Genomic DNA, 18,475 nt, shown 5'->3' on the forward strand with positions numbered 1-18,475 from the left:
TGGCAAAATTGTAAGATCATTTCAGTGATCAAGAAAGCAGATTCTTTTCAGCATGAAGGAGAGTAAAGTTGTCTGGTGTTGAGAAAATTCTGTCTTCCTGAAGCATGGTCAAATGATTGTTTCTGTGCAACATATGCCTGCTGATCTGTTCTCTCTTTTTCTGTCTGGGACTTTTAAACTGAAGATTTTTACAGAAGAGACAATTTCCTTGTATTATGTAGGAAGTATCTGGTTTGATCTTGCTAGAGACAGGTAATATGTTTTGTGATGTTGTTGTTTCTTTTAGTCTAAAGGGAGACCACTGTGTTTACGATCATTGTTGTCGTTAAAAACTAGTCTTTTGAAACATGCTGAAAACCGAAGTTCCATCTTTTCCACCATTCCGAAATTCCTTGAAGAGGACACAGCAGAAACTGGAGAGAAAACCATGGATTTACTGGTACTTAATAGCATTTTTCCACTTAAAGCTATGCAGATGATATGATTTGATTTTAAATGATTCAAAACTGAAAAGATTTTTTTTTTTCCAAATATATTTTCTCTTACTACGTGTATTTGAACTAATTCAGTATTGGTTAGAAGTCTCATCTTTTTAAAGAGATATGGTTATTTTTCTCAACTGAAACTTGTTTTTTTCCTTTTCAAACGTCATTTCTCTTAGCAGTGTGTTAACTTTTTGGAAAATGTGTACTAATCTTCTTGTACGTGAGTTTATTCTTTCATACTTTAACTTCACTTTATAATAAAATGTAACATTACACCACTAAATATACTCAGGCTCTAAAGTATAACTACAATATTACTGTCCTTAGTAAATAAAATATTAATCCTCAATTTTTAGAGGATTCTTCCATCAGTTCCAAAATTTCATAGAATCATAGAATGATTTAGGTTGGAAAGAACCAGAAGATTATCTAGTTCCCACCCCCTGGCATGGGCAGGGCCACCTCGCACTAGATCGTGTCCCTCAAGGCTCTGTCCAACCTGGCCTTGAACACCGCAGGGATGAAGCATCTCAGCTTCCTTGGACAGCCTGTTCCAGTGCCTCACCACCTTCACAGTAAAGAGCTTCTTCCTTACATCCAACCTAAATCTCCCCTGCTTAAGTTTAAACCCATTCACCCTTGTCCTATCACTATAGTCCCTCATGAAGAGTGTCTCTTCAGCATCCTTGTAGACCCCCTTCAGATACTGGAAGGCTGCTATGACATCTCCACACAGCCTTCTCTTTTCCAGGCTGAAAAGCCCCAGCTTTCCCCTTTCTGGCTTCTGTGATCCAAGTCACTGTGCAGCCTTTCCCAATGCTTTTTCTTGCTTTCAGGTTTTGTTTTGTTCATTGACATTTCTGAGGTTTCATTGAATGGATTTTAGATCTTATCGTATCTAGCAAAAACTCTTCCTCATGGTCTGTGCTTAATAAAAGGCAGGGTTTCACTTCCTGGTATAAAAGCTACTGCTGTGTTTGTAATTTTGTTGTTGCTGTTAGGTAATTTAATTTCTTTCTGCGCAGCTGTTCCAAATAGCCACATTTAGTTCGAGATCCAGATGAAACTGCTGTGAATGAAACTTACTGGCAATTAAGCAAATTAATTTCGAATAAAGACTATATGTGTGGGACTGACTAGTGGTGATGCTCGCGGACTATGGTCTCTCTCAATAGACTTGAATTAAGCTGTTGTTTGTTGTTTTTTTTTTTGTGTGTGTCTGATTTAGGATTACGAAGAAGAATCGGATGATGAAAAGCAGTTTTGCAATAGCCCTTCCAGCTTCTATAGCCGAAGAATCCATTCATTTGTTAGTAAAGCTGATCAAGACCACTTAGAATTTGCATCAGTGTTTGATACTATCCATGCAAAAGACAATACTGAAGAGAAAGATAAGCTGTCAGTGGAACTATATTCCATTCAGAAAAACCTTCTTGCTGCATGGCAGATAGGGATTTCAAAAAATGTAGAAGAGAAAGATAAGATGCTGAACTACATAGTGAATTGCATTATACATTTTTTCAACATTCTTCAGTTTGTGAAATGCTCTCTGCTACACCAGGATGCATCTTTAAACAAGTCTGCAGAGAATACTCACTGGATACATTGTGTCCTAAAATATTTTCAGCAGTTTTTAACAATCTTATGCTGGCATTCAAGAGCCAGTCCAACTGGGCATGTGACAAAGCTGACACTACAAACTTTAAAACTGATGCTTATACAGCAACAAGATCAGTTGTTCTCAAAAAACCTTCTGGCATGTTTCTGTCTTTTGAAAATGGTTTCTCACACTTTAAGTAATGTGTGTGTACTACAGTATGAGAATTTTTTTTCATCTCCTCATGGTGATAGTCTCATAGAACTTGACTCCCTCACTGTGCCTGTTTTCCTAGTTCTTGATGAGGGTACTACTCAGCAATTCAGCTCACTGAAATCTCTGCTTAGAGAGCCTCCTCGAGCAGTAAACCATGACGCAAAAACAGAAAAAAGGTACGAATGATCTTTATGTGGGGAAAAAAATTGTACAGGACAAACAGATGATCCAGCCCAGGCAGCATGGCTTTATAAAAGGCACATCCTGCTTGACTAACCTCACCACCTTCTATGACAAGGTGGACCACTTAATGGATGAGACAAAGGCTGTGGATGTTGTGTACCCAGACCTCAGTAAAGCCTCTGACAGCATTTCTCACAGCATTCTCCTGGAGAAACTGGCTGCTCATGGCTTGGATGTGTATACAGTTTGCCGGGTAAAAGACTGGCTGTGTGGCCAAGCCCGAAGGGTGGTGGTGAATGGTGTTACATCTAGTTGGTGACTGGTCAGTAGTGTCCCTCCAGACTCAGGATTGGGGACAGTTCTGCATATTATTTTTAGCAGTGATCTTCTTCTAACTGGAGCATAGGAGGTTCCATGTGACCATCGGGATAAACTTTTTTACTGTGAGAGTGACAGCACTGGAACAGGTTGCCCGGGGGGGTTGTGGAGTCTCCTATGTTGGAGATATTCAAGGCCCGCCTGGACAAGTTCCTGTGTGATGTACCCTAGGTTACCCTGCTCTTGCAAGGGGGTTGGACTAGATGATCTTTTGAGGTCCCTTCCAACCCTTGGGATTCTGTGATCTGGACAAGGAGATTGAGTGCACCCCCTCAGTAAGTTTGTGGGTGACACACCACATTGGGTAAGAATGTTGGCCTGCTGCAGAGTAGGAAGGCTCTATGGACTGACCTGGACTGGTTGCATCAGTGGGCCAAGGTCAGTTGTATAAGGCTCAACAAGCATCAGTGCCAGGTCCTGCACCTGGGCCACAACAATGCCGTGTAGCGCTACAGGCTGGGGGAAGAGTGGGTGGAAAGCTGCTCGTCGGAAAAAGACTTGGGGGTGCTAATTGACAGAGCTGAATTGGGCCCAGGCAGCCGAGAAGGCCACTGTTATCCTGGCCTATATCAGCAAGTGTGGCAGCAGGGCCAAGGTGGTGATTATCCCCCTGCACTGGGCACTGGTGAGGCTGCACCTTGAATCCTGTGTTCAGTTCTTGGCCCCTCACTACAAGAGAGACATTGAGGTGTGGTTGTGGGTCCAGAGGAGGGCAACAAAGCTGGTGAAGGGTCTGGAGCACAAGTGTGATGAGGAATGGCTGAGGGAATTTGGCTTGTTTTGTGTGGAGAAAAAGGCTCGGGGGGCCTTATTGCTCTCTCCAGCTACCTGAAAGGAGATTGAGTGACGTGGGGGTTGGTGTTTTCTCCAAGTGACAAGTGATAGAACAAGAGGTAACGGCCACAAGCTGCACCAGGGAAGGTTTAGATGGGGTATTAGGAAACATTTCTCCACAAGAAGGGTTGTTAAGCACTGACACATGCTTCCCACAGAAGTGATAGAGTCACCATCCCTGGAGGTATTTCAAGACATGTAGATATTGTACTTAGGGACGTGGTTTAGTGATGCACTTGGCAGTGTTTTGTTAATGGTTGGACTCAATGATGTTGAAGGTTCTTTCCAGCCTAAATGATTCTATGATTCTTTCTGTTGGAACAACATTTTTATTTTTCAATAATGTAGTAATTACAACATCGTTTTGTTTCTTTTCTGTGTCATACTCTATAGAAAAAGTGTGGTAATCTACTAAAGCATGCAGATAGGGTTTAGGTCTATGGTTGAATATAGTTGTTATGTTGATTTAACTAATTACTGCCAATCAGTTCAGAGATAATTGGAGGATTAACAGCTCACACCTGGTGTGGTAGTGCAGCATCAATCCAGGTATTAAGTTTCAAAAGCTTTTACTGCCCCTTGCTCATTCTGCTCTTTCCCGTGTAGCAGTTCCAAACTGTGGACCCAAGAGGCTGCTCATATGCAATATATCTGCAATGTCAGTTTAGTCAGCAAAGTTTGGACTTGATTATGGAGTCTTGGAGCAAAAAGTAAAACCCCACTGTGTGAAAACTTTATTAAATCAGTGGAGATATTTCTTCTTTGTAGATACATAAAATTGAAAGAAGCTTAAACTGAAGTGTGCTATCCAACTGTTTGGAAAGTACATTAGTATCACTGGTGTGTTTTTCTGTTGCAGAACTCAGATTAATCCAAGTGTGTTAACATAGGAGCAAGATGTTCCTTCCCAGAGATTGAGAATCTAAGAAGATTGAAAACCTTGAGAACCTAAATTTGTGAGAAGAAACTCACAAATTTAATCTTACTGCAGTAACATTTATTTTTTTAAATAAGCTTAAAATACTGTGCTCATTGTGAATTTGATAGGCAAATTTCAGTGTTCTCTGAGAAGATAATCCACACTTTAGATTATTTGTGCTTCAGGTACTGAGCACTGTGAATTTGATTGAGTATGCGTGTGTAAATAGTGAAAGCAGTAATGCTAGAGAAGAAGCTGCAGGCGTGTTGCAGATTTGTGTGAGCTTTTTGAAGTCCCTGGCAATGTATATTTGCTTGTATTAGTAAGCTTATTACATATCTGAGCTGGTACATCTAATAGCATTGTGCTGGGCATCGGGGACTTGCAAGCCCTAAAAACACGCTCTGCAGTTTTTTGTTTCCCTGTCTTTGCTTTTCTGTGTTGTACTTTCATTGTGTTTTTAATCAGTCTTGTTTGAAAAGACACTGATATGTGTTTTGAGGTTTATCTAGGTTATTTAATCTCCCCACATTTTAGATAGCAAGGGGTTATTTTGGGGTGTGTTTCAGTGCTTGACATAGATTGCTGCTTTTATGCAAGTTCGGGAGAATCAGTGTTTGTTGGTCAAAATACGAAAACAGAAGCAGAAAGTGTTTAGTTTTTTCCCCTTCATTGAAATCAAGAAAGTTGTTGCTAGCATAAAATAAAATCTAGTTTGGAGATACATAACGCAGAACATAAGAAAATAAAAAGGATTTATATAAGTAACTGTTAATTTTTGATGATTTTCTTAACTACAGGTTGGTGGTTCTATGGCGATTATTGTATAAGAAGGTGGTTTGGTATCAGGTGCAGCTGAAGAGAAAAGTTAACAGGAATGTAGAAGAAGAGTCTGTTGCCTCATCGCTTTTATGTCATATACAAGCCACCCTCCAGTCTTCAGGAGTGACCTTAGAACGACATCTGAAGATTAATTCTGTAGCTGGTTAGTACTTTGGAAAGAACTACAGATATTAGGTAGTTGTATGGTTAACCGAATAACAGGAAAATTAGGTCAAACTTAAGGACAATCAGTAACCACCAGGTTCAAGAAAAGTTACGAGTGAGACTTTTCTTAAAATTCTGATTGAAACTCTCTCTCTCTACTTCATGTCCTAGTACACCTGTGGATTGTATTATAATCTTGAGCTGAATAAGAAGACTGTAGTGACTTTAGTTTGCTTTGAATCATGTCCTAGAGAATCTGAACACAGGATCTGAATTCTGATATCTTGCACTGTGTTATTTCCTCTGAAGTAGATGGGCAATACAATGTGTCTCTTAAGGAATTTCTGTGCAGAAGTCCTGTTCACATCATGTGATCACCACTGGCATGAGCATGTCATGTATGTGAATGTAGTCAGTCTCAACTAAGCATCTAATTCAGCATGGCAATGTACTATACTTAATCCTGTATCTTTATTTTGCAGATGGTGCATGATTGTAGGCTAATTTCCTACACCTAACTGTCCTATGCTCTGTCTTGCTTTCCCTTCGACACTAATAAGCCTCGCTTCCTATTTATGTCTCCCACAGAAATTGTTTCCTCTCCATATTCTTGATCTCTCTCTGTCTCTCTATTATATGTTACCATTATCTTCTCTTTCTACATCACTCCATACATTAGCTGATTTGTGTCTCTTTCATTCATCCTAACAACACATGGAGCTTTCTACCCATTTGTTATGTTCTTTGTTTACATTCAGTTTTCCAAATAGGTACAGTATGGTTTATGGATGAGCTAGAGTAACACATATGCTGGTGGGCCAGCCAATACCTGCACTGGCTAGCTGCTGATAAGCAGGAGAGTGGCAAATTTGTCCTTGGCTTTTCTTCTGCAGTAGTGCTGTCTGCTTTGGTTTGGTTGTCAGGTTGGGTTGGGTTTTTTTTCACCTTCTCCTTTGCTCAGGAGCTCTACTCTTTTACAGTTAGCTTTCTGTCAAAGTATTGAGGAGTTGACCAATGTATTAAAAAGTGGAATAAGCATAGAGGTGGAGAGATACACATTTCATTTCTCTAAATGTTAACAGTCCTCAGACCTGTTGTTTGAAAGTGCTTTTACACTGAAAAAGAATACATGTATTCAACTTGCTAAATAATTTTAGAACTACTTTTTATAATGAAAAAATATCTTCCACATCATAGGAAAAATGAAAACATAAGATGAAATGCTTTTCCATATAGACTATTATAAACTGTTGCAGGTGTTGAATGCTGAAGTTTGTAAGTATAGGTAACGTTTATAACCTTGTTTAATCTAAACAAACAAACAAACTTAATTACTGAAAGCCTTGTAGGAGTGATTATAACATCTTTTTTTTTCCCATAATGATTTAGCAATTAAATAAAAGGCAGGGGAGGGGTATTGAAAGTCAGCTTCATTCAGATGTTCAACACAGATTTAGCTCTGAGAACAGAAATTTGCTGGAGACTCACATATTTCATTGTGCTTTTCATAAATCGGTAATACTGAGGTAAATGCATGTGTGTTTGCACGTGTAAAACTAACTGTGTAGCACTTTTAATTTGTTACATGTGTGACTTCTGTAGGTGAGGAGAAGTTCCTTTTAGGCTCATACAGAGAATCTCTGGACATTTGGAAAAGATCTCTTTGTGAAATCAAGGGTAAAGGTAAGGGATACATTCTTTTTCGGATGTGGAGGCATTAAGTTGTAGAATCACTTTATATAGTTATTTATGACTCTCTGCCCTTCAAAAGAAGGGGGCAAGACACATAAATGACATATGTATGAAATTAAGCTCAGATTTAAACAGAGACAAGGCAAAAAGTAGGTCTGATTGTTCCCTGGTAAAATTCCGTGCATTTCTATTTTATTATCAGTTTTCTTATGATTATGAGCTATGTGGTACAGAAAACCTCTAGATATACCTCTGAGCAAGAAGGAGACAATGAAAAGCAGATAACAAAAATAATTCCCTTAGGATCTGTAAAAACGTAGGTTTTTAGTGTTTGGGGAGAAACAAAATAATTTGTAGCAGGAATTGATTTAGAAGGTAATTTGAAACAGATATTCCAGAGTGTATTCCTTTACATCATGAGAAATGCTTTTTGCTGGTTATTATAATGAGGAGTACCTCATGCAGAATTCAGGATACTGGAAGCCTGGTGGATGTCTAAGCAATTTCATTGTCATTTAGGCATTCCTTCTTTGAAGACTAGGCTTTCAAGCTCTCCTGGAACAATTATACACTGTATTGTCTGAAAACTGCCAAATATCCAGAAGTAAAACTTGTCAATGAACGTTAACTCGCTAGTAACTTAGAGGCTGTAGAAGGATTCTATCTCCAAAAATAGCTGGTGCTGATTGCTACTTTTCAGAGTATATATACATAGATTTGTTTCTGGACAGGGAAGAACTTGTATTTTCAAATGTGCTGTGTCTGTTTTTGTGCTTGTTACTTTTTTGGGGTTTTTTTGATTTTTTTTTTTTGTTTGTTTTAATCCAGGGGGAAAAAGAATATGTTTTCTTCAGAGTAGATACTATCTTGCAATATTATTTTGCCACCTGTATCAGTATAACTTGTGTGAGGCTCAGGGACTCTGTGATCATCTGGTAGGAGAGATTCTAAGGCGATCGCAGCTGACAGTGGGTCAGATGGAAAAATTTTCTGGTATGTTTATATTGCATAAAAGTGTGATAAGGTACGTTGATACTGTTTGAATTATCTAGTATCTGGTTTCTGTGCCATCACAGCCACGTTTGGCAGCACACTTTTTTCTTTATACTGGACTGAAGTCTGTTTTCAGTGACTTTAAAGATCTTTTTCTGATCCTCAGATGTTCTTTCAGCTGCCCCTGTAGTGTTCAGACAACTTTTAATTGTATAATTAACAGTGAAATCATGGCCCATTAAATGTTCTTAGATTTAAATCTGCTCAAGGAAATACTTTGGATAAGAAAAATAAGGATTAAATTATCTGATTTCATTTTATATTTATATTTCAATTTATATTATTCATTTATATTGAAATATAAATATTTCATATTTATATTTGGACATATTTATAGTCCTAAATTGATGGCTGATGTGTTGTGCTTTGTTTTCTTTTGCAGATGCTTGTATATTTTTTTTCTCTGCTGAGTCAGAGTATGATATCTGTATTTCCAAATTTAAAGATATTTGACTCGTCACTGATCTAAATTTAAGTACTAGAAGTCCAGCTCTCGTCATTAACAGCATAGTATAAAAGTATTATAATATTAATATAACGTGTAATTAGCTCTCTAAGTCCTGAAAGCTTGTCAAGAAGCATTCAAAATTAAAATAATTTCTATAATGTTTTAATTTGATGTCTGGTTTTTTTTAGATACCAAGTATTTTCAGCAGGAACTATGGATGGTAACAGATGTTCATACTGAAACTGCGATGGCTGTAATTCAGTCCATGGCACGATTCATGGCTGCTTATTTCACAAATCAGCTGCTCTATATCTTTCCCCCACACAATGTAGACATCCTGCATCCACTTCACATCAAGCAAGGTATTTTCTCTAAAAGCAGTTTAACTTGCTGTGCTTAACTCTTCTTTTTTTTTTTTTTTCATATACATCAATGCTGTCTGTTATGTTTTAACTTGATGATTTATTTCACCACCGTTCATTGTAAATTTTTGGTGAGGAATGTGTGTGCCTGTGTATGGTATTAATGTTTTGCAGCTCTTCATTATTGAAAATATTTTTGGTGTTAATTCAGTTGCACACATCAAACTATTATGTCATCTGTAGAATGGAATCATAGAATCATTCAAGTTGGAAAAAACTTTTTAAGAACATGAAGTCTGAGTGTTAACCTAGCACTGACAAGTCCACCACTAAACCTTGTCCAGATCATTGATAATGACAGTAAAACAGAACTGGCCCCAGTACTGAGCCCTGGCAATACCAGTTATGACCAGCCACCAGCTTCATTTACCACCACTCTCTGGGCTCAGCCATCCAGCTGGGCTTTTTTTTTTTTTACCCAGTGAACCATACACCCATCCAAGCCATGAGCAGCCAGTTTATCCAGGAGAGTGCTGTGGGAAATGCTTTCAAAGGCTTTACTGAAGTCTGTGTACACAACATCCACAGCCTTTCTGTCATCAACTGAGTGGCTCACCTTATCATAGAAGGAGATGAGGTTAATCAAGCAGGACATGCCTTTTATAAAGCCATGCTGCCTGGGGCCAGATCAACTGCTTGTCCTGTACTTGCCATGTGATAGCACTCCAGACGTGCTTCATAACCTTTCCTGGCACCAAGGTGAGAGTGACAGCCCTATAATTCTCTGGATCCTCCTTCCATCCCTTCTTTGTAGATGGATGTCACATTTGTTAACCACCAATCAATTGGGACCTCAGCAGTTAGCCAGCACTGCAGATAGGTGGTGGAAACTGGCTCTGAACAATTCCACCAGCTCTCTCAGTATCCATTGTGGATCCAATCCAGCTCCAGAGACTTTTGTGTGCCGAAGTGGTGGAGCAGCTTGCTAGCCTTTTGCTTTTGGATTATGGGGCCTTAATTCTGGTCCACATCCCTGTCTCCTAGCTCAGGTGTCTGGGTATGCTGAGAACAATTAGTCTTACTATTAAAGACTGAGGCAAAGAAGGCTTCAAGTATGTCAGTGTTTGTCACTGTTTTCCACTGCATCAAAGAAAGGATGGAGATTGTCATTCTCCCTCCTTTTTTGTATAGACATTTTTTATTGTCTTTTACAGCAGTAGCCAGAGTAAGTTCTAATTGGGCTTTGGCCCTTCTGATTTTCTCCATGCATAACTTCGTGACATCCCTGTAGTCCTCCAGAGTTGGCTGCCCCTTCTTCCAAAGATCATTAACTCTTTTTTTTTTTCCTGAGTTCCAGCCAGAGCTCTCTGTCCAAACAGGCTAGTTTTCCCCCTGTTGGCTTCATCTTTCAGCATATGTGATGGCCTGCTCCTGCATCTTTAAGAATATCCAATCTTCCTGGAGACTTTTGTCCTTCAGAACTGCCTCTCAATATATAGACTTATGTTTTGTTTTTTCTTCCTCGAGTTCATGGGTTTGTTGGGTTTTTTTTTCTTTTTCCAATACTTTGAGGTTAGTAGTCTGAATTTGATATTCAGGTAGAAGGACGATTTAGGTTTTTCACCTAAATTAAGTAACATTGGAATTTGTGGTTCATGCACTACTTTTGCCTAAAGTTGTGGGTCTGACTGACTCTGATCTTCCCAAAAGTGAGAGAAAAGCAGTGCTTTATGAATAGTTGAATTGGATTCATGTTATGAGGTGACCCAAACTGAAGAGCCAGAGGAAAGCGGTTTTTGGAAGCCAAAATGCTTCAGACACCATATCATCAGACCAAGGAGGAATGTCAACTTAGTTTCTTGTTGAACCCAAGTACTACATGTTGCTTTTAAGTCCTGTTTTTCAGTATTTTTTTGAGAATTAGTATTTGTCACAGTGGGTAGTTTATCTGTTTTCTGCAAGAGATTTTGTTTTAAAGACTTCCCTTGTTAGGAAATTTTTCGTTTCAGAGTTAATTTTCAAAGTGATTTAATGCCCACAGGAATGAAGAGTTAGTTGGAAGTATTGTAAGTACTCTACTAGTAAGTTGATATTATAATGCCAGCTATTTCTCTACCATATTAACTTATTTTGGTTGATTAGATTTTCTGCAGTATTCATGCATTTGAATACATGAACTATTTCTAACATTTCTGTACTACAGCATGCACTAGTATGTATGTCTTCATGGTCTTTTAGATGTTATAATCAGCCAGTTTCCCAGATAAAACCTACAAAATGTGACCTTGATTTTAATACTTGCATTTGTCGAAGATCCATGTACATGATGAGACAGTCTTGGAAAAATTGTGTTGCATAAGTGCAGTTAGTGTGAATATTTCCCTAAATAATTGTCATTGCGTCAACAGTAAACACAAACTGTAAGAAAAGCAAGTAACTCCTTAGAGTTAATGTTGGTCAGCACCTCTCCAGGAAACCCAGGAAGTGAAGCCTTAGAAAACAAATCTAAACCTCAAGAAACAAGGAGATACTAAGTTTGTCTTAAGTTTGTCTTGACACACTCTCTGAAAATCATGTACTATTCTTTCTTAAAAATGCATTGTAACTTTTTGTCTTCTGCAGTAAGCAGCACTTGGAAAACTCAGCATTGGCATTTATCTCAAGTGTACTCTCTGAAATATCCTGAGCATGTGGTAGCATACTTGCAAATGTTCTATCAGTGTGATTAAATCTTTAAAGTAAGAATAACCCATGGGTTTTGCACGTGCTTGCATATCCCACGTTATTAAGCAGCCTGCTTTGACTTCACTGTTGTACCACAGGAGACCTGCATCTCCCTGCTGCAGATAAACCCTTTGTGTGTGCCTCTAATAATGAGCAGTTGTGCACTGCAGCGACTCCAAAAGCAGTGTGAACATACGAATTCTAGATAGTTCATCTGATAGCATGCACATGTATCTAATTTTTAAAATGTGGATTTTTTTGTCACAGACATATCTCCTCGTATTATTCCACTGCAACACTGTTTGGTTACCAGAGCTGTCAGGGAACAGAAACTTTCATCTGTGTGGACAGCTGAATATGCTCTTGATTTGTTCTTTATTGGTGGACTTATTCCAGAGGCTGTGTGGTTGACACACAGACTTGGGGACTGGAAACTCTCTGTTTCAATTGGAGTGGCCTACCAGCTGTATTGTCAGAACTCTGATGAATTCTCAAGGTAAATTTGTGCTTGGAATTTAGTACACTGTATCTTTTTATTAATGTTATTTGCTGAAGTTTATTGTAACAAGGCATATCCTTTGCATCGAAAGTTCATATTTCCAGACTCAAGTAGGATCTAACATGTTAAGATTAGTTATTTTATCTTAGATACTGATGTAACAGACCTTCATTAGATTATCTATGGGTTTAACTTTGTTATTAATGAAGAGTTTTTTATGCTTTCAGACTGAAAACCAGAGAGTGTCACCTGCCATTAAGCTTATCACCAATGCAGACTTTTCAGGAAAAGTTACAATCTTTGTTAGGACAGCCAGTTACTTCTGAAACATCAGGATGTCTTAAATACGAGCGGTTTACAGGTACGTAGAATTATAAATAGGTGTGTTTATTTTTCATGTTATTTCACTGCATATACTGTGTTATACACTGTCTTTAAAAGGAAACAATTACCTTGTCTTTTCCAATGTGTGCATTACTGTTACAATGTATTAAAATACTTCAGTTTTATAGGCATTATGGTTTTGGCTTTCATAATTAAAAAAAATGGACTGTATTATCAATCTTGTCTTCTTTGTGCATATCAGCCAAACCCTCATTTGACTGGTCTTGGTATTATCTTCAGTTTGGAAGAAAACTGAAGTTTCATTAAAACAAAACAAAAATGGCCTGAAGCAAATGTGAACAAATAAGCAGTATGGAAAGTATCATCGTACTTAAAATTTGTTACGTGATGGTGTTTAATTTTTGCCTTTCTTTTCTGTTAATGGTGAAAGGGAGTTGTGTCTCATAGCCTGACAGCTTCATTCATGCAGGTCTGACAGGCAGCAAAACTCAGAATGTATTCCCAGTAGGCACACACACAAGCACATATATGCTGTACCTGTATACAAGTAGCTACACAGCTCAGCACCTGCAGGCATGTTCAACACTTGTACAGACAGCACCAAAAATCCCATCCCATTTCCCTCTCTTGCTAGTCAGAATGAAGGTCTGCATATAGATACCTAAACGTACAATGTGGATCCCTCCAGTAGCTAGGCTTAGAGCTAGTAGCTGAGTCTCCCAGGTTGCTGGTGTCTTCACATATGCCCCAGCCCCACTGCATTTCTTGGTACATACCTTCTCACAAATACCTTCCTCCCCACATGCACACACTGTCTACTCACCCCCACGGTAGATGGCCTTGAAGATACAGTCCACCCAGTAGCTGTGTCTGCAGTCCTCAGCCTTTCCGTGTGCCTCACCCTTGCAGACACACACACCTATGTGCACACTCTGTTTCTGGCATGTGGTCACAACCTACTTGGTCCCTCCAATATCCAGATTCCTTTTTCTTGCCCTTGGGGACATGCAGTCACACAAGCTGAGCTCCCTATCATCTTTGGCATTTGGCCAGGTCTTCGCTGGTCCCTCTAGTCACTCCCAGCTCCTATGGTCTGTCTTGCATGAGTGAGATGCACACACCCCTAACTCCTAGGGCACTTCACTTGGTCTGAGTTGATACTTGATAGCACTCGTGCAGTCACTTACATGGCCTCACTTTCTTTGGTTGCTGGTACTATGGATATGTGAGTACTCTGACCTGTGGTCCCACTCCACTTGTAGGCACTTGATTTTACCCGCCTCCAGTCTGCATATCCCAGATATACAGGGTTTCTGATCTATGGTCTCACTACAGTTGCTGGCGCTTAAAGTCCCCTACGTGGACACACAGAATAGAAAACCCTTCACCCAGGAAAATAGACATGCTAACAGGGGCTAATGGAAGAAAGTGAGGCTACCACAGCTCCATATCATATCTTTGGTTTCTATCTTAAAGATCCCATAATGAGCCTTTTACAATCCCAGAAAACTCTTACCATGCATTCTCTGCATGTCATATTCTTCTTGACAGTGACTCCCCTCAAGCCAAAAAGTCCTGAAGAGAGAGACATTCCCATTGTCTCTTCTTGATGGGTTTCATACCTGAACACTGGGGATGATGGCTTTCCTGGGAAGAGCCTGGACAGGGTGTCCATTTGTCCAAGTACTTAATTTGCTGTTGTACGTCTCTGGGCTTGTGGAGATGATACTTTCATAAGCTGATTTTTCTGCTGTGAGTGGATGGGTCTAGGTGTTATTCAGGTTCCTGCTGTTGTCTTCTGCTCCTTTGTATGTGTGTATATAATCTTTTTATCATGTAGTCTTAACTTAATACACCTGTAATTCTCTCAGCTAACTAGATCAACCTGTCCTTGCTTACATTTTACAGAAATCTTACTGGCATGATCTCTATTCCTTACTCTTTTTTGTGTGCGTGTTTGGAAAAAACACATTTCAAGTTCGTGTCAGGAGGTGGATGTTAATCAATCTTTAAGCCATATCCGAAACACTGTATACTCTTCTTTTGTACCAGTTTCTAAGGTTTTTATTTCAAACAGAAACACATACATGCATGTTATATTTAACACTCTTTAAGTATGATAGGTAGTGAAAAGATATAGTAGCACATATTTTATAACAAGCAGAAGGAGTAGAAATGAAAGTAGAACAGTATAGAATTATGTGAATTCCAGGGTCCAATTAATGAATAATTTCAGCATTCTCCTACTTCTAGGAGATGAGGAAAAAATTTAATAATATGTAAAAAGGATCAAACAAATACATTGGCCTTTCCTTGATAATCATGCTTACTGATAAAAAGAGTTGGTTTTATTAATCATTGTAAATAGTATACCTAGTTTATGCCTGCTTGGCGAGAAAGATTTGCCAGAATTTTATGCCAGGCAGATACATGGCTGAAAAGTTTAATCTGCTACATAGAAAGGCAATATCTTTCCCCTTAACATGGCAGAAGCAAAAATGAATAATACTGTTTTGAAACATAAGAGATCTTATATCCTAAAGCAAATAGAGGTGTTGTACACGTTGTAAGAGGTGATTGCAAATTCTGAAAATGTAGCTTTGTAATTTCAGAATGAAGGCCATGTATTGGGACAATTGGTTTAGTGTTTTCTGTGCTTAATATTTTATAGATCCCCTTGAAGAGGAAGATGCGGATGTTCTTTATAGTTCCATACAGGAACTACTTAAAGCAGCTGCTATGGCAGATACTGATATTCTCTCAGAGACATTTCAGCTTTTGATGGATTCTGCCAAGGAACTTAGCAGAAAATTGTATGGTTTAGTTCCAGATGGGCTTTATCTTCCAGCACCACCGTTGTACTGTCCTCAGCCAGCTTCTCTCAGTGAAGTAAGCATGCATGATGGAAGTTTCTTGGGTCTTCCTGGGTTCTAAATGTATTTATGAAATATTAACGATCTTTATTCTAGTTCCTTTCAGCTCATTTTTCATCTGTTTTTTCCATGGCTGTTTATTTACTTAACCAGAACTGTAGTGACTCTGTGTTTTTTTCCATAAAGGATCTAAATGGAAATGCTCTCGGAGCAGACACAGCCTTTGGGTTAGATTCTTACTGTGTATGTCCTTTCTGATTTTGGGTCTTGTTTTTGTCTTGGAATTTGCATTTTTCAGGAAGACTGCAATGACGTTCTTCTAAAAATTGAGAGAGAAAGTCGTCAGAAAGTGTCAGGAATTCTTCAGAGAATAATCTTGCTCTTCCGGGCTGCTCATTGTTCCTGCCCTGCAGCACAGTGGTATATCACAAAACTGAAGTGGGCAAGAAAAGTTATGCAAAAAGTAAGTGTTTAACTTGGTTTTGTAACTTGATTACCAGTCATAAATGTTACTGACAAGCTTCCAGTTGCGTTGGAGAAGCATTCAATCCCATCCGGACTTTGATGTTATGTTTTTTACATGTAGTCTTCTAGTTTTATAGTTCCCGTTAAGTTCTTTCAGGAAACCAGAGTTCACTTAGAGTGGAATATGTAACTTCAGCAGGTCACAAGATCAATCCTTGTGCACAGAGCATGGGATTGTAAGGTCTCATTCTACTCATGTGTTTTGTTCGCACAGAACCAAACTTGGATATATTGATTAAAATTTAATTTTTGTGTAAACTCTGGCTTTTCTTAGGTCATTGTTGCACAGCCACTTAAAAGAATGTTGGCTTGCTGCAGAAGTGGGGGTGTGTGACTGTCTGCCTTCCCTCAGCTCCCCTGCACCAGTGTTCATGTAGTGATACAGATCAAGAACTGGCCTGACTGACAAATACTTCCTTCTGTTTGCTCATTGGATGGTCACATGTTTAATGTTGGCACAGAGAGGTGATCAGAAGCACCAGCTGAAACAAGAGGGAAAATTAGTCTGCCTTGGTTGACAGCAGCCTGGGCTGTGTTGGATTAAACTTGTTTTCCTAATCATGATCTCAGTTACTCTTACATTTTGTTGCTCTTGGATCTCATGGTAATCATGAGTATCATGAGTACCGTGCAAACAAAAGTACTTTGCGCTATAGCTCATACTAAACGTATTCCTTAAAATGAATTTTCAGAATACTGGTTGGAAGAAAATTGAAAGCAAGCATAAGGGAATTTTACTGATCTTGGCAGTGTTCTGCCAGTATCTGAGAGGCTGCATATTTAATAGTGATACACAAAATCTTAACTGATTCTTATTTCAATTTTGATTATTTTTTTATTTTTTATGATATGTGTAGATTCGAATGAAAGGATCTCTTCCTTCACTTAGTCCATTCCCAGAGACTTTGCTTCGTTACTGCAATTTCCACACTGTTTTCTATAGAACTGCAACTTCTGGAGACCATCAGTTTGATGATATTACCTGCAAAATTTTAGGTGTGTATACAACAAAACAGGATAATTTAGAACGGAAAAAAAATAAAAAGCACAACAATGAGAATTTACAGATGCAAAAAACTCTTGAGTTTTTTGAGAGTACACTCCCCTGAGTGTACTGCGGTGTGTACAGAAACATGTTCTATTTCCAGGTTTTATGTTAGTCATCAAAACTTCTAATCTGAAAGTTGCTGTTAAGGATTGTTGTGTGTGTTATGGATCTGACAGATGTGAAAGAACATGAACCCTAAGTTGAACTAAAGAACTCTAGCTGGAGAGCATTATTAAAAACTCAGGAAGGAGTAATTTTTTTCTTGAACTACTATTACGATAATGTCAGTTACTTCTAGCTAAAAATCTCAAGCTGTTTTATTTAATTCATTTAAATAGAATCTCACCACATTGCATGTTTGTGTTGTAGGTTGGTTCAGAGAGCTGTGTGCATTGTGCTGGATGTTTCATGTTCGTGAAAGATTATCTGACAACTGTAGGCGGTATCAAACTGCAAGGGAAAATATTAACAATCACAAGGTAATTATATTGCTAGTATATTAAAGATACAGTTTAATTGCATAAAGCTGTAAGAAGAGTTTTATAGGTCTGCTGTATATTTCTGTGAGAACTGTTATTTGCCTAGTAGGACAAAATTAGCACAGTGCTGCAATGTGCAGTATTTGAGGCTACAGAGCAGTGCTGTCCACGTGAACTACTACTTTCTAATAGTACTTCTTTTGTGCTTTTGGTTGATATTTAATTCAAATAATTAACCAACAAAAAAGGGAGGAAGAGGACAATTAAAAGCAAGGGGCTTCCTCCTAAATCTGTTGTCCCCACCCAGAACCACTTTGAAGTTCTGCACGGGGCTAATGAGGAAACACACTCACAACATGAACAACCGGCTGATGCACTGGTGAAGAAGATCACTACTGGTGCAGCCAGAAAAAAGCAGCGGGTCATAGTGGTAAGGGACTCTACTTTGAAAGGCACAGAGACACTCATCTGTCGGCCTGACCCAGTCTCAAGGAGGTGTGTTGCCTACCAGGGGCTTGGATCAGGGATATTGCAGAGAGGCCGCATGCTCTAATAAGTCCCACTGACTATTACCCACTTCTAGTGATCCATATGGGTGCTAGTGATACAGATAGCAGTAGCCCAGAGAACATAAGGACTACAGAGCACTGGGGGAGGTAGTTAGGGGCTCTGGAGCTCAGACAGCCTTTTCATCAATACTGCAGGATAAAGGGGAGGACCTTAAAAAGGCTAGGCAGATTTAGCAGTCTAATAAAAGGTTAGAACAGTGGTGCCATAGTCAGGGGTTTCGGTATTTAGAACATGGGACTCAATTTAGGAGGCCAGGTC

The 18,475-nt window shown here is 38.9% G+C and overlaps 1 protein-coding gene across 5 annotated transcripts in view; it reads left to right on the top strand.

The window, feature by feature from the left end:
- Positions 1-18,475, top strand: part of CPLANE1 (ciliogenesis and planar polarity effector complex subunit 1) — a 65,972-nt gene that overhangs the window by 10,613 nt on the left and 36,884 nt on the right. For all 5 annotated transcript variants that reach the window (XM_065661790.1, XM_065661791.1, XM_065661792.1 and 2 more), the window contains exons 11-22: positions 287-439; positions 1,714-2,474; positions 5,413-5,597; positions 7,202-7,282; positions 8,120-8,284; positions 8,981-9,154; positions 12,146-12,374; positions 12,605-12,738; positions 15,394-15,611; positions 15,894-16,058; positions 16,978-17,116; positions 17,538-17,647. In XM_065661790.1, the coding sequence (XP_065517862.1) occupies positions 287-439; positions 1,714-2,474; positions 5,413-5,597; positions 7,202-7,282; positions 8,120-8,284; positions 8,981-9,154; positions 12,146-12,374; positions 12,605-12,738; positions 15,394-15,611; positions 15,894-16,058; positions 16,978-17,116; positions 17,538-17,647 (2,514 nt within the window). The remainder of the gene's footprint in view (positions 1-286; positions 440-1,713; positions 2,475-5,412; positions 5,598-7,201; positions 7,283-8,119; positions 8,285-8,980; positions 9,155-12,145; positions 12,375-12,604; positions 12,739-15,393; positions 15,612-15,893; positions 16,059-16,977; positions 17,117-17,537; positions 17,648-18,475) is intronic.

This window comes from Lathamus discolor, chromosome Z, assembly GCF_037157495.1.
Source record: "Lathamus discolor isolate bLatDis1 chromosome Z, bLatDis1.hap1, whole genome shotgun sequence".
Lineage (NCBI taxonomy): Eukaryota > Metazoa > Chordata > Aves > Psittaciformes > Psittacidae > Lathamus > Lathamus discolor.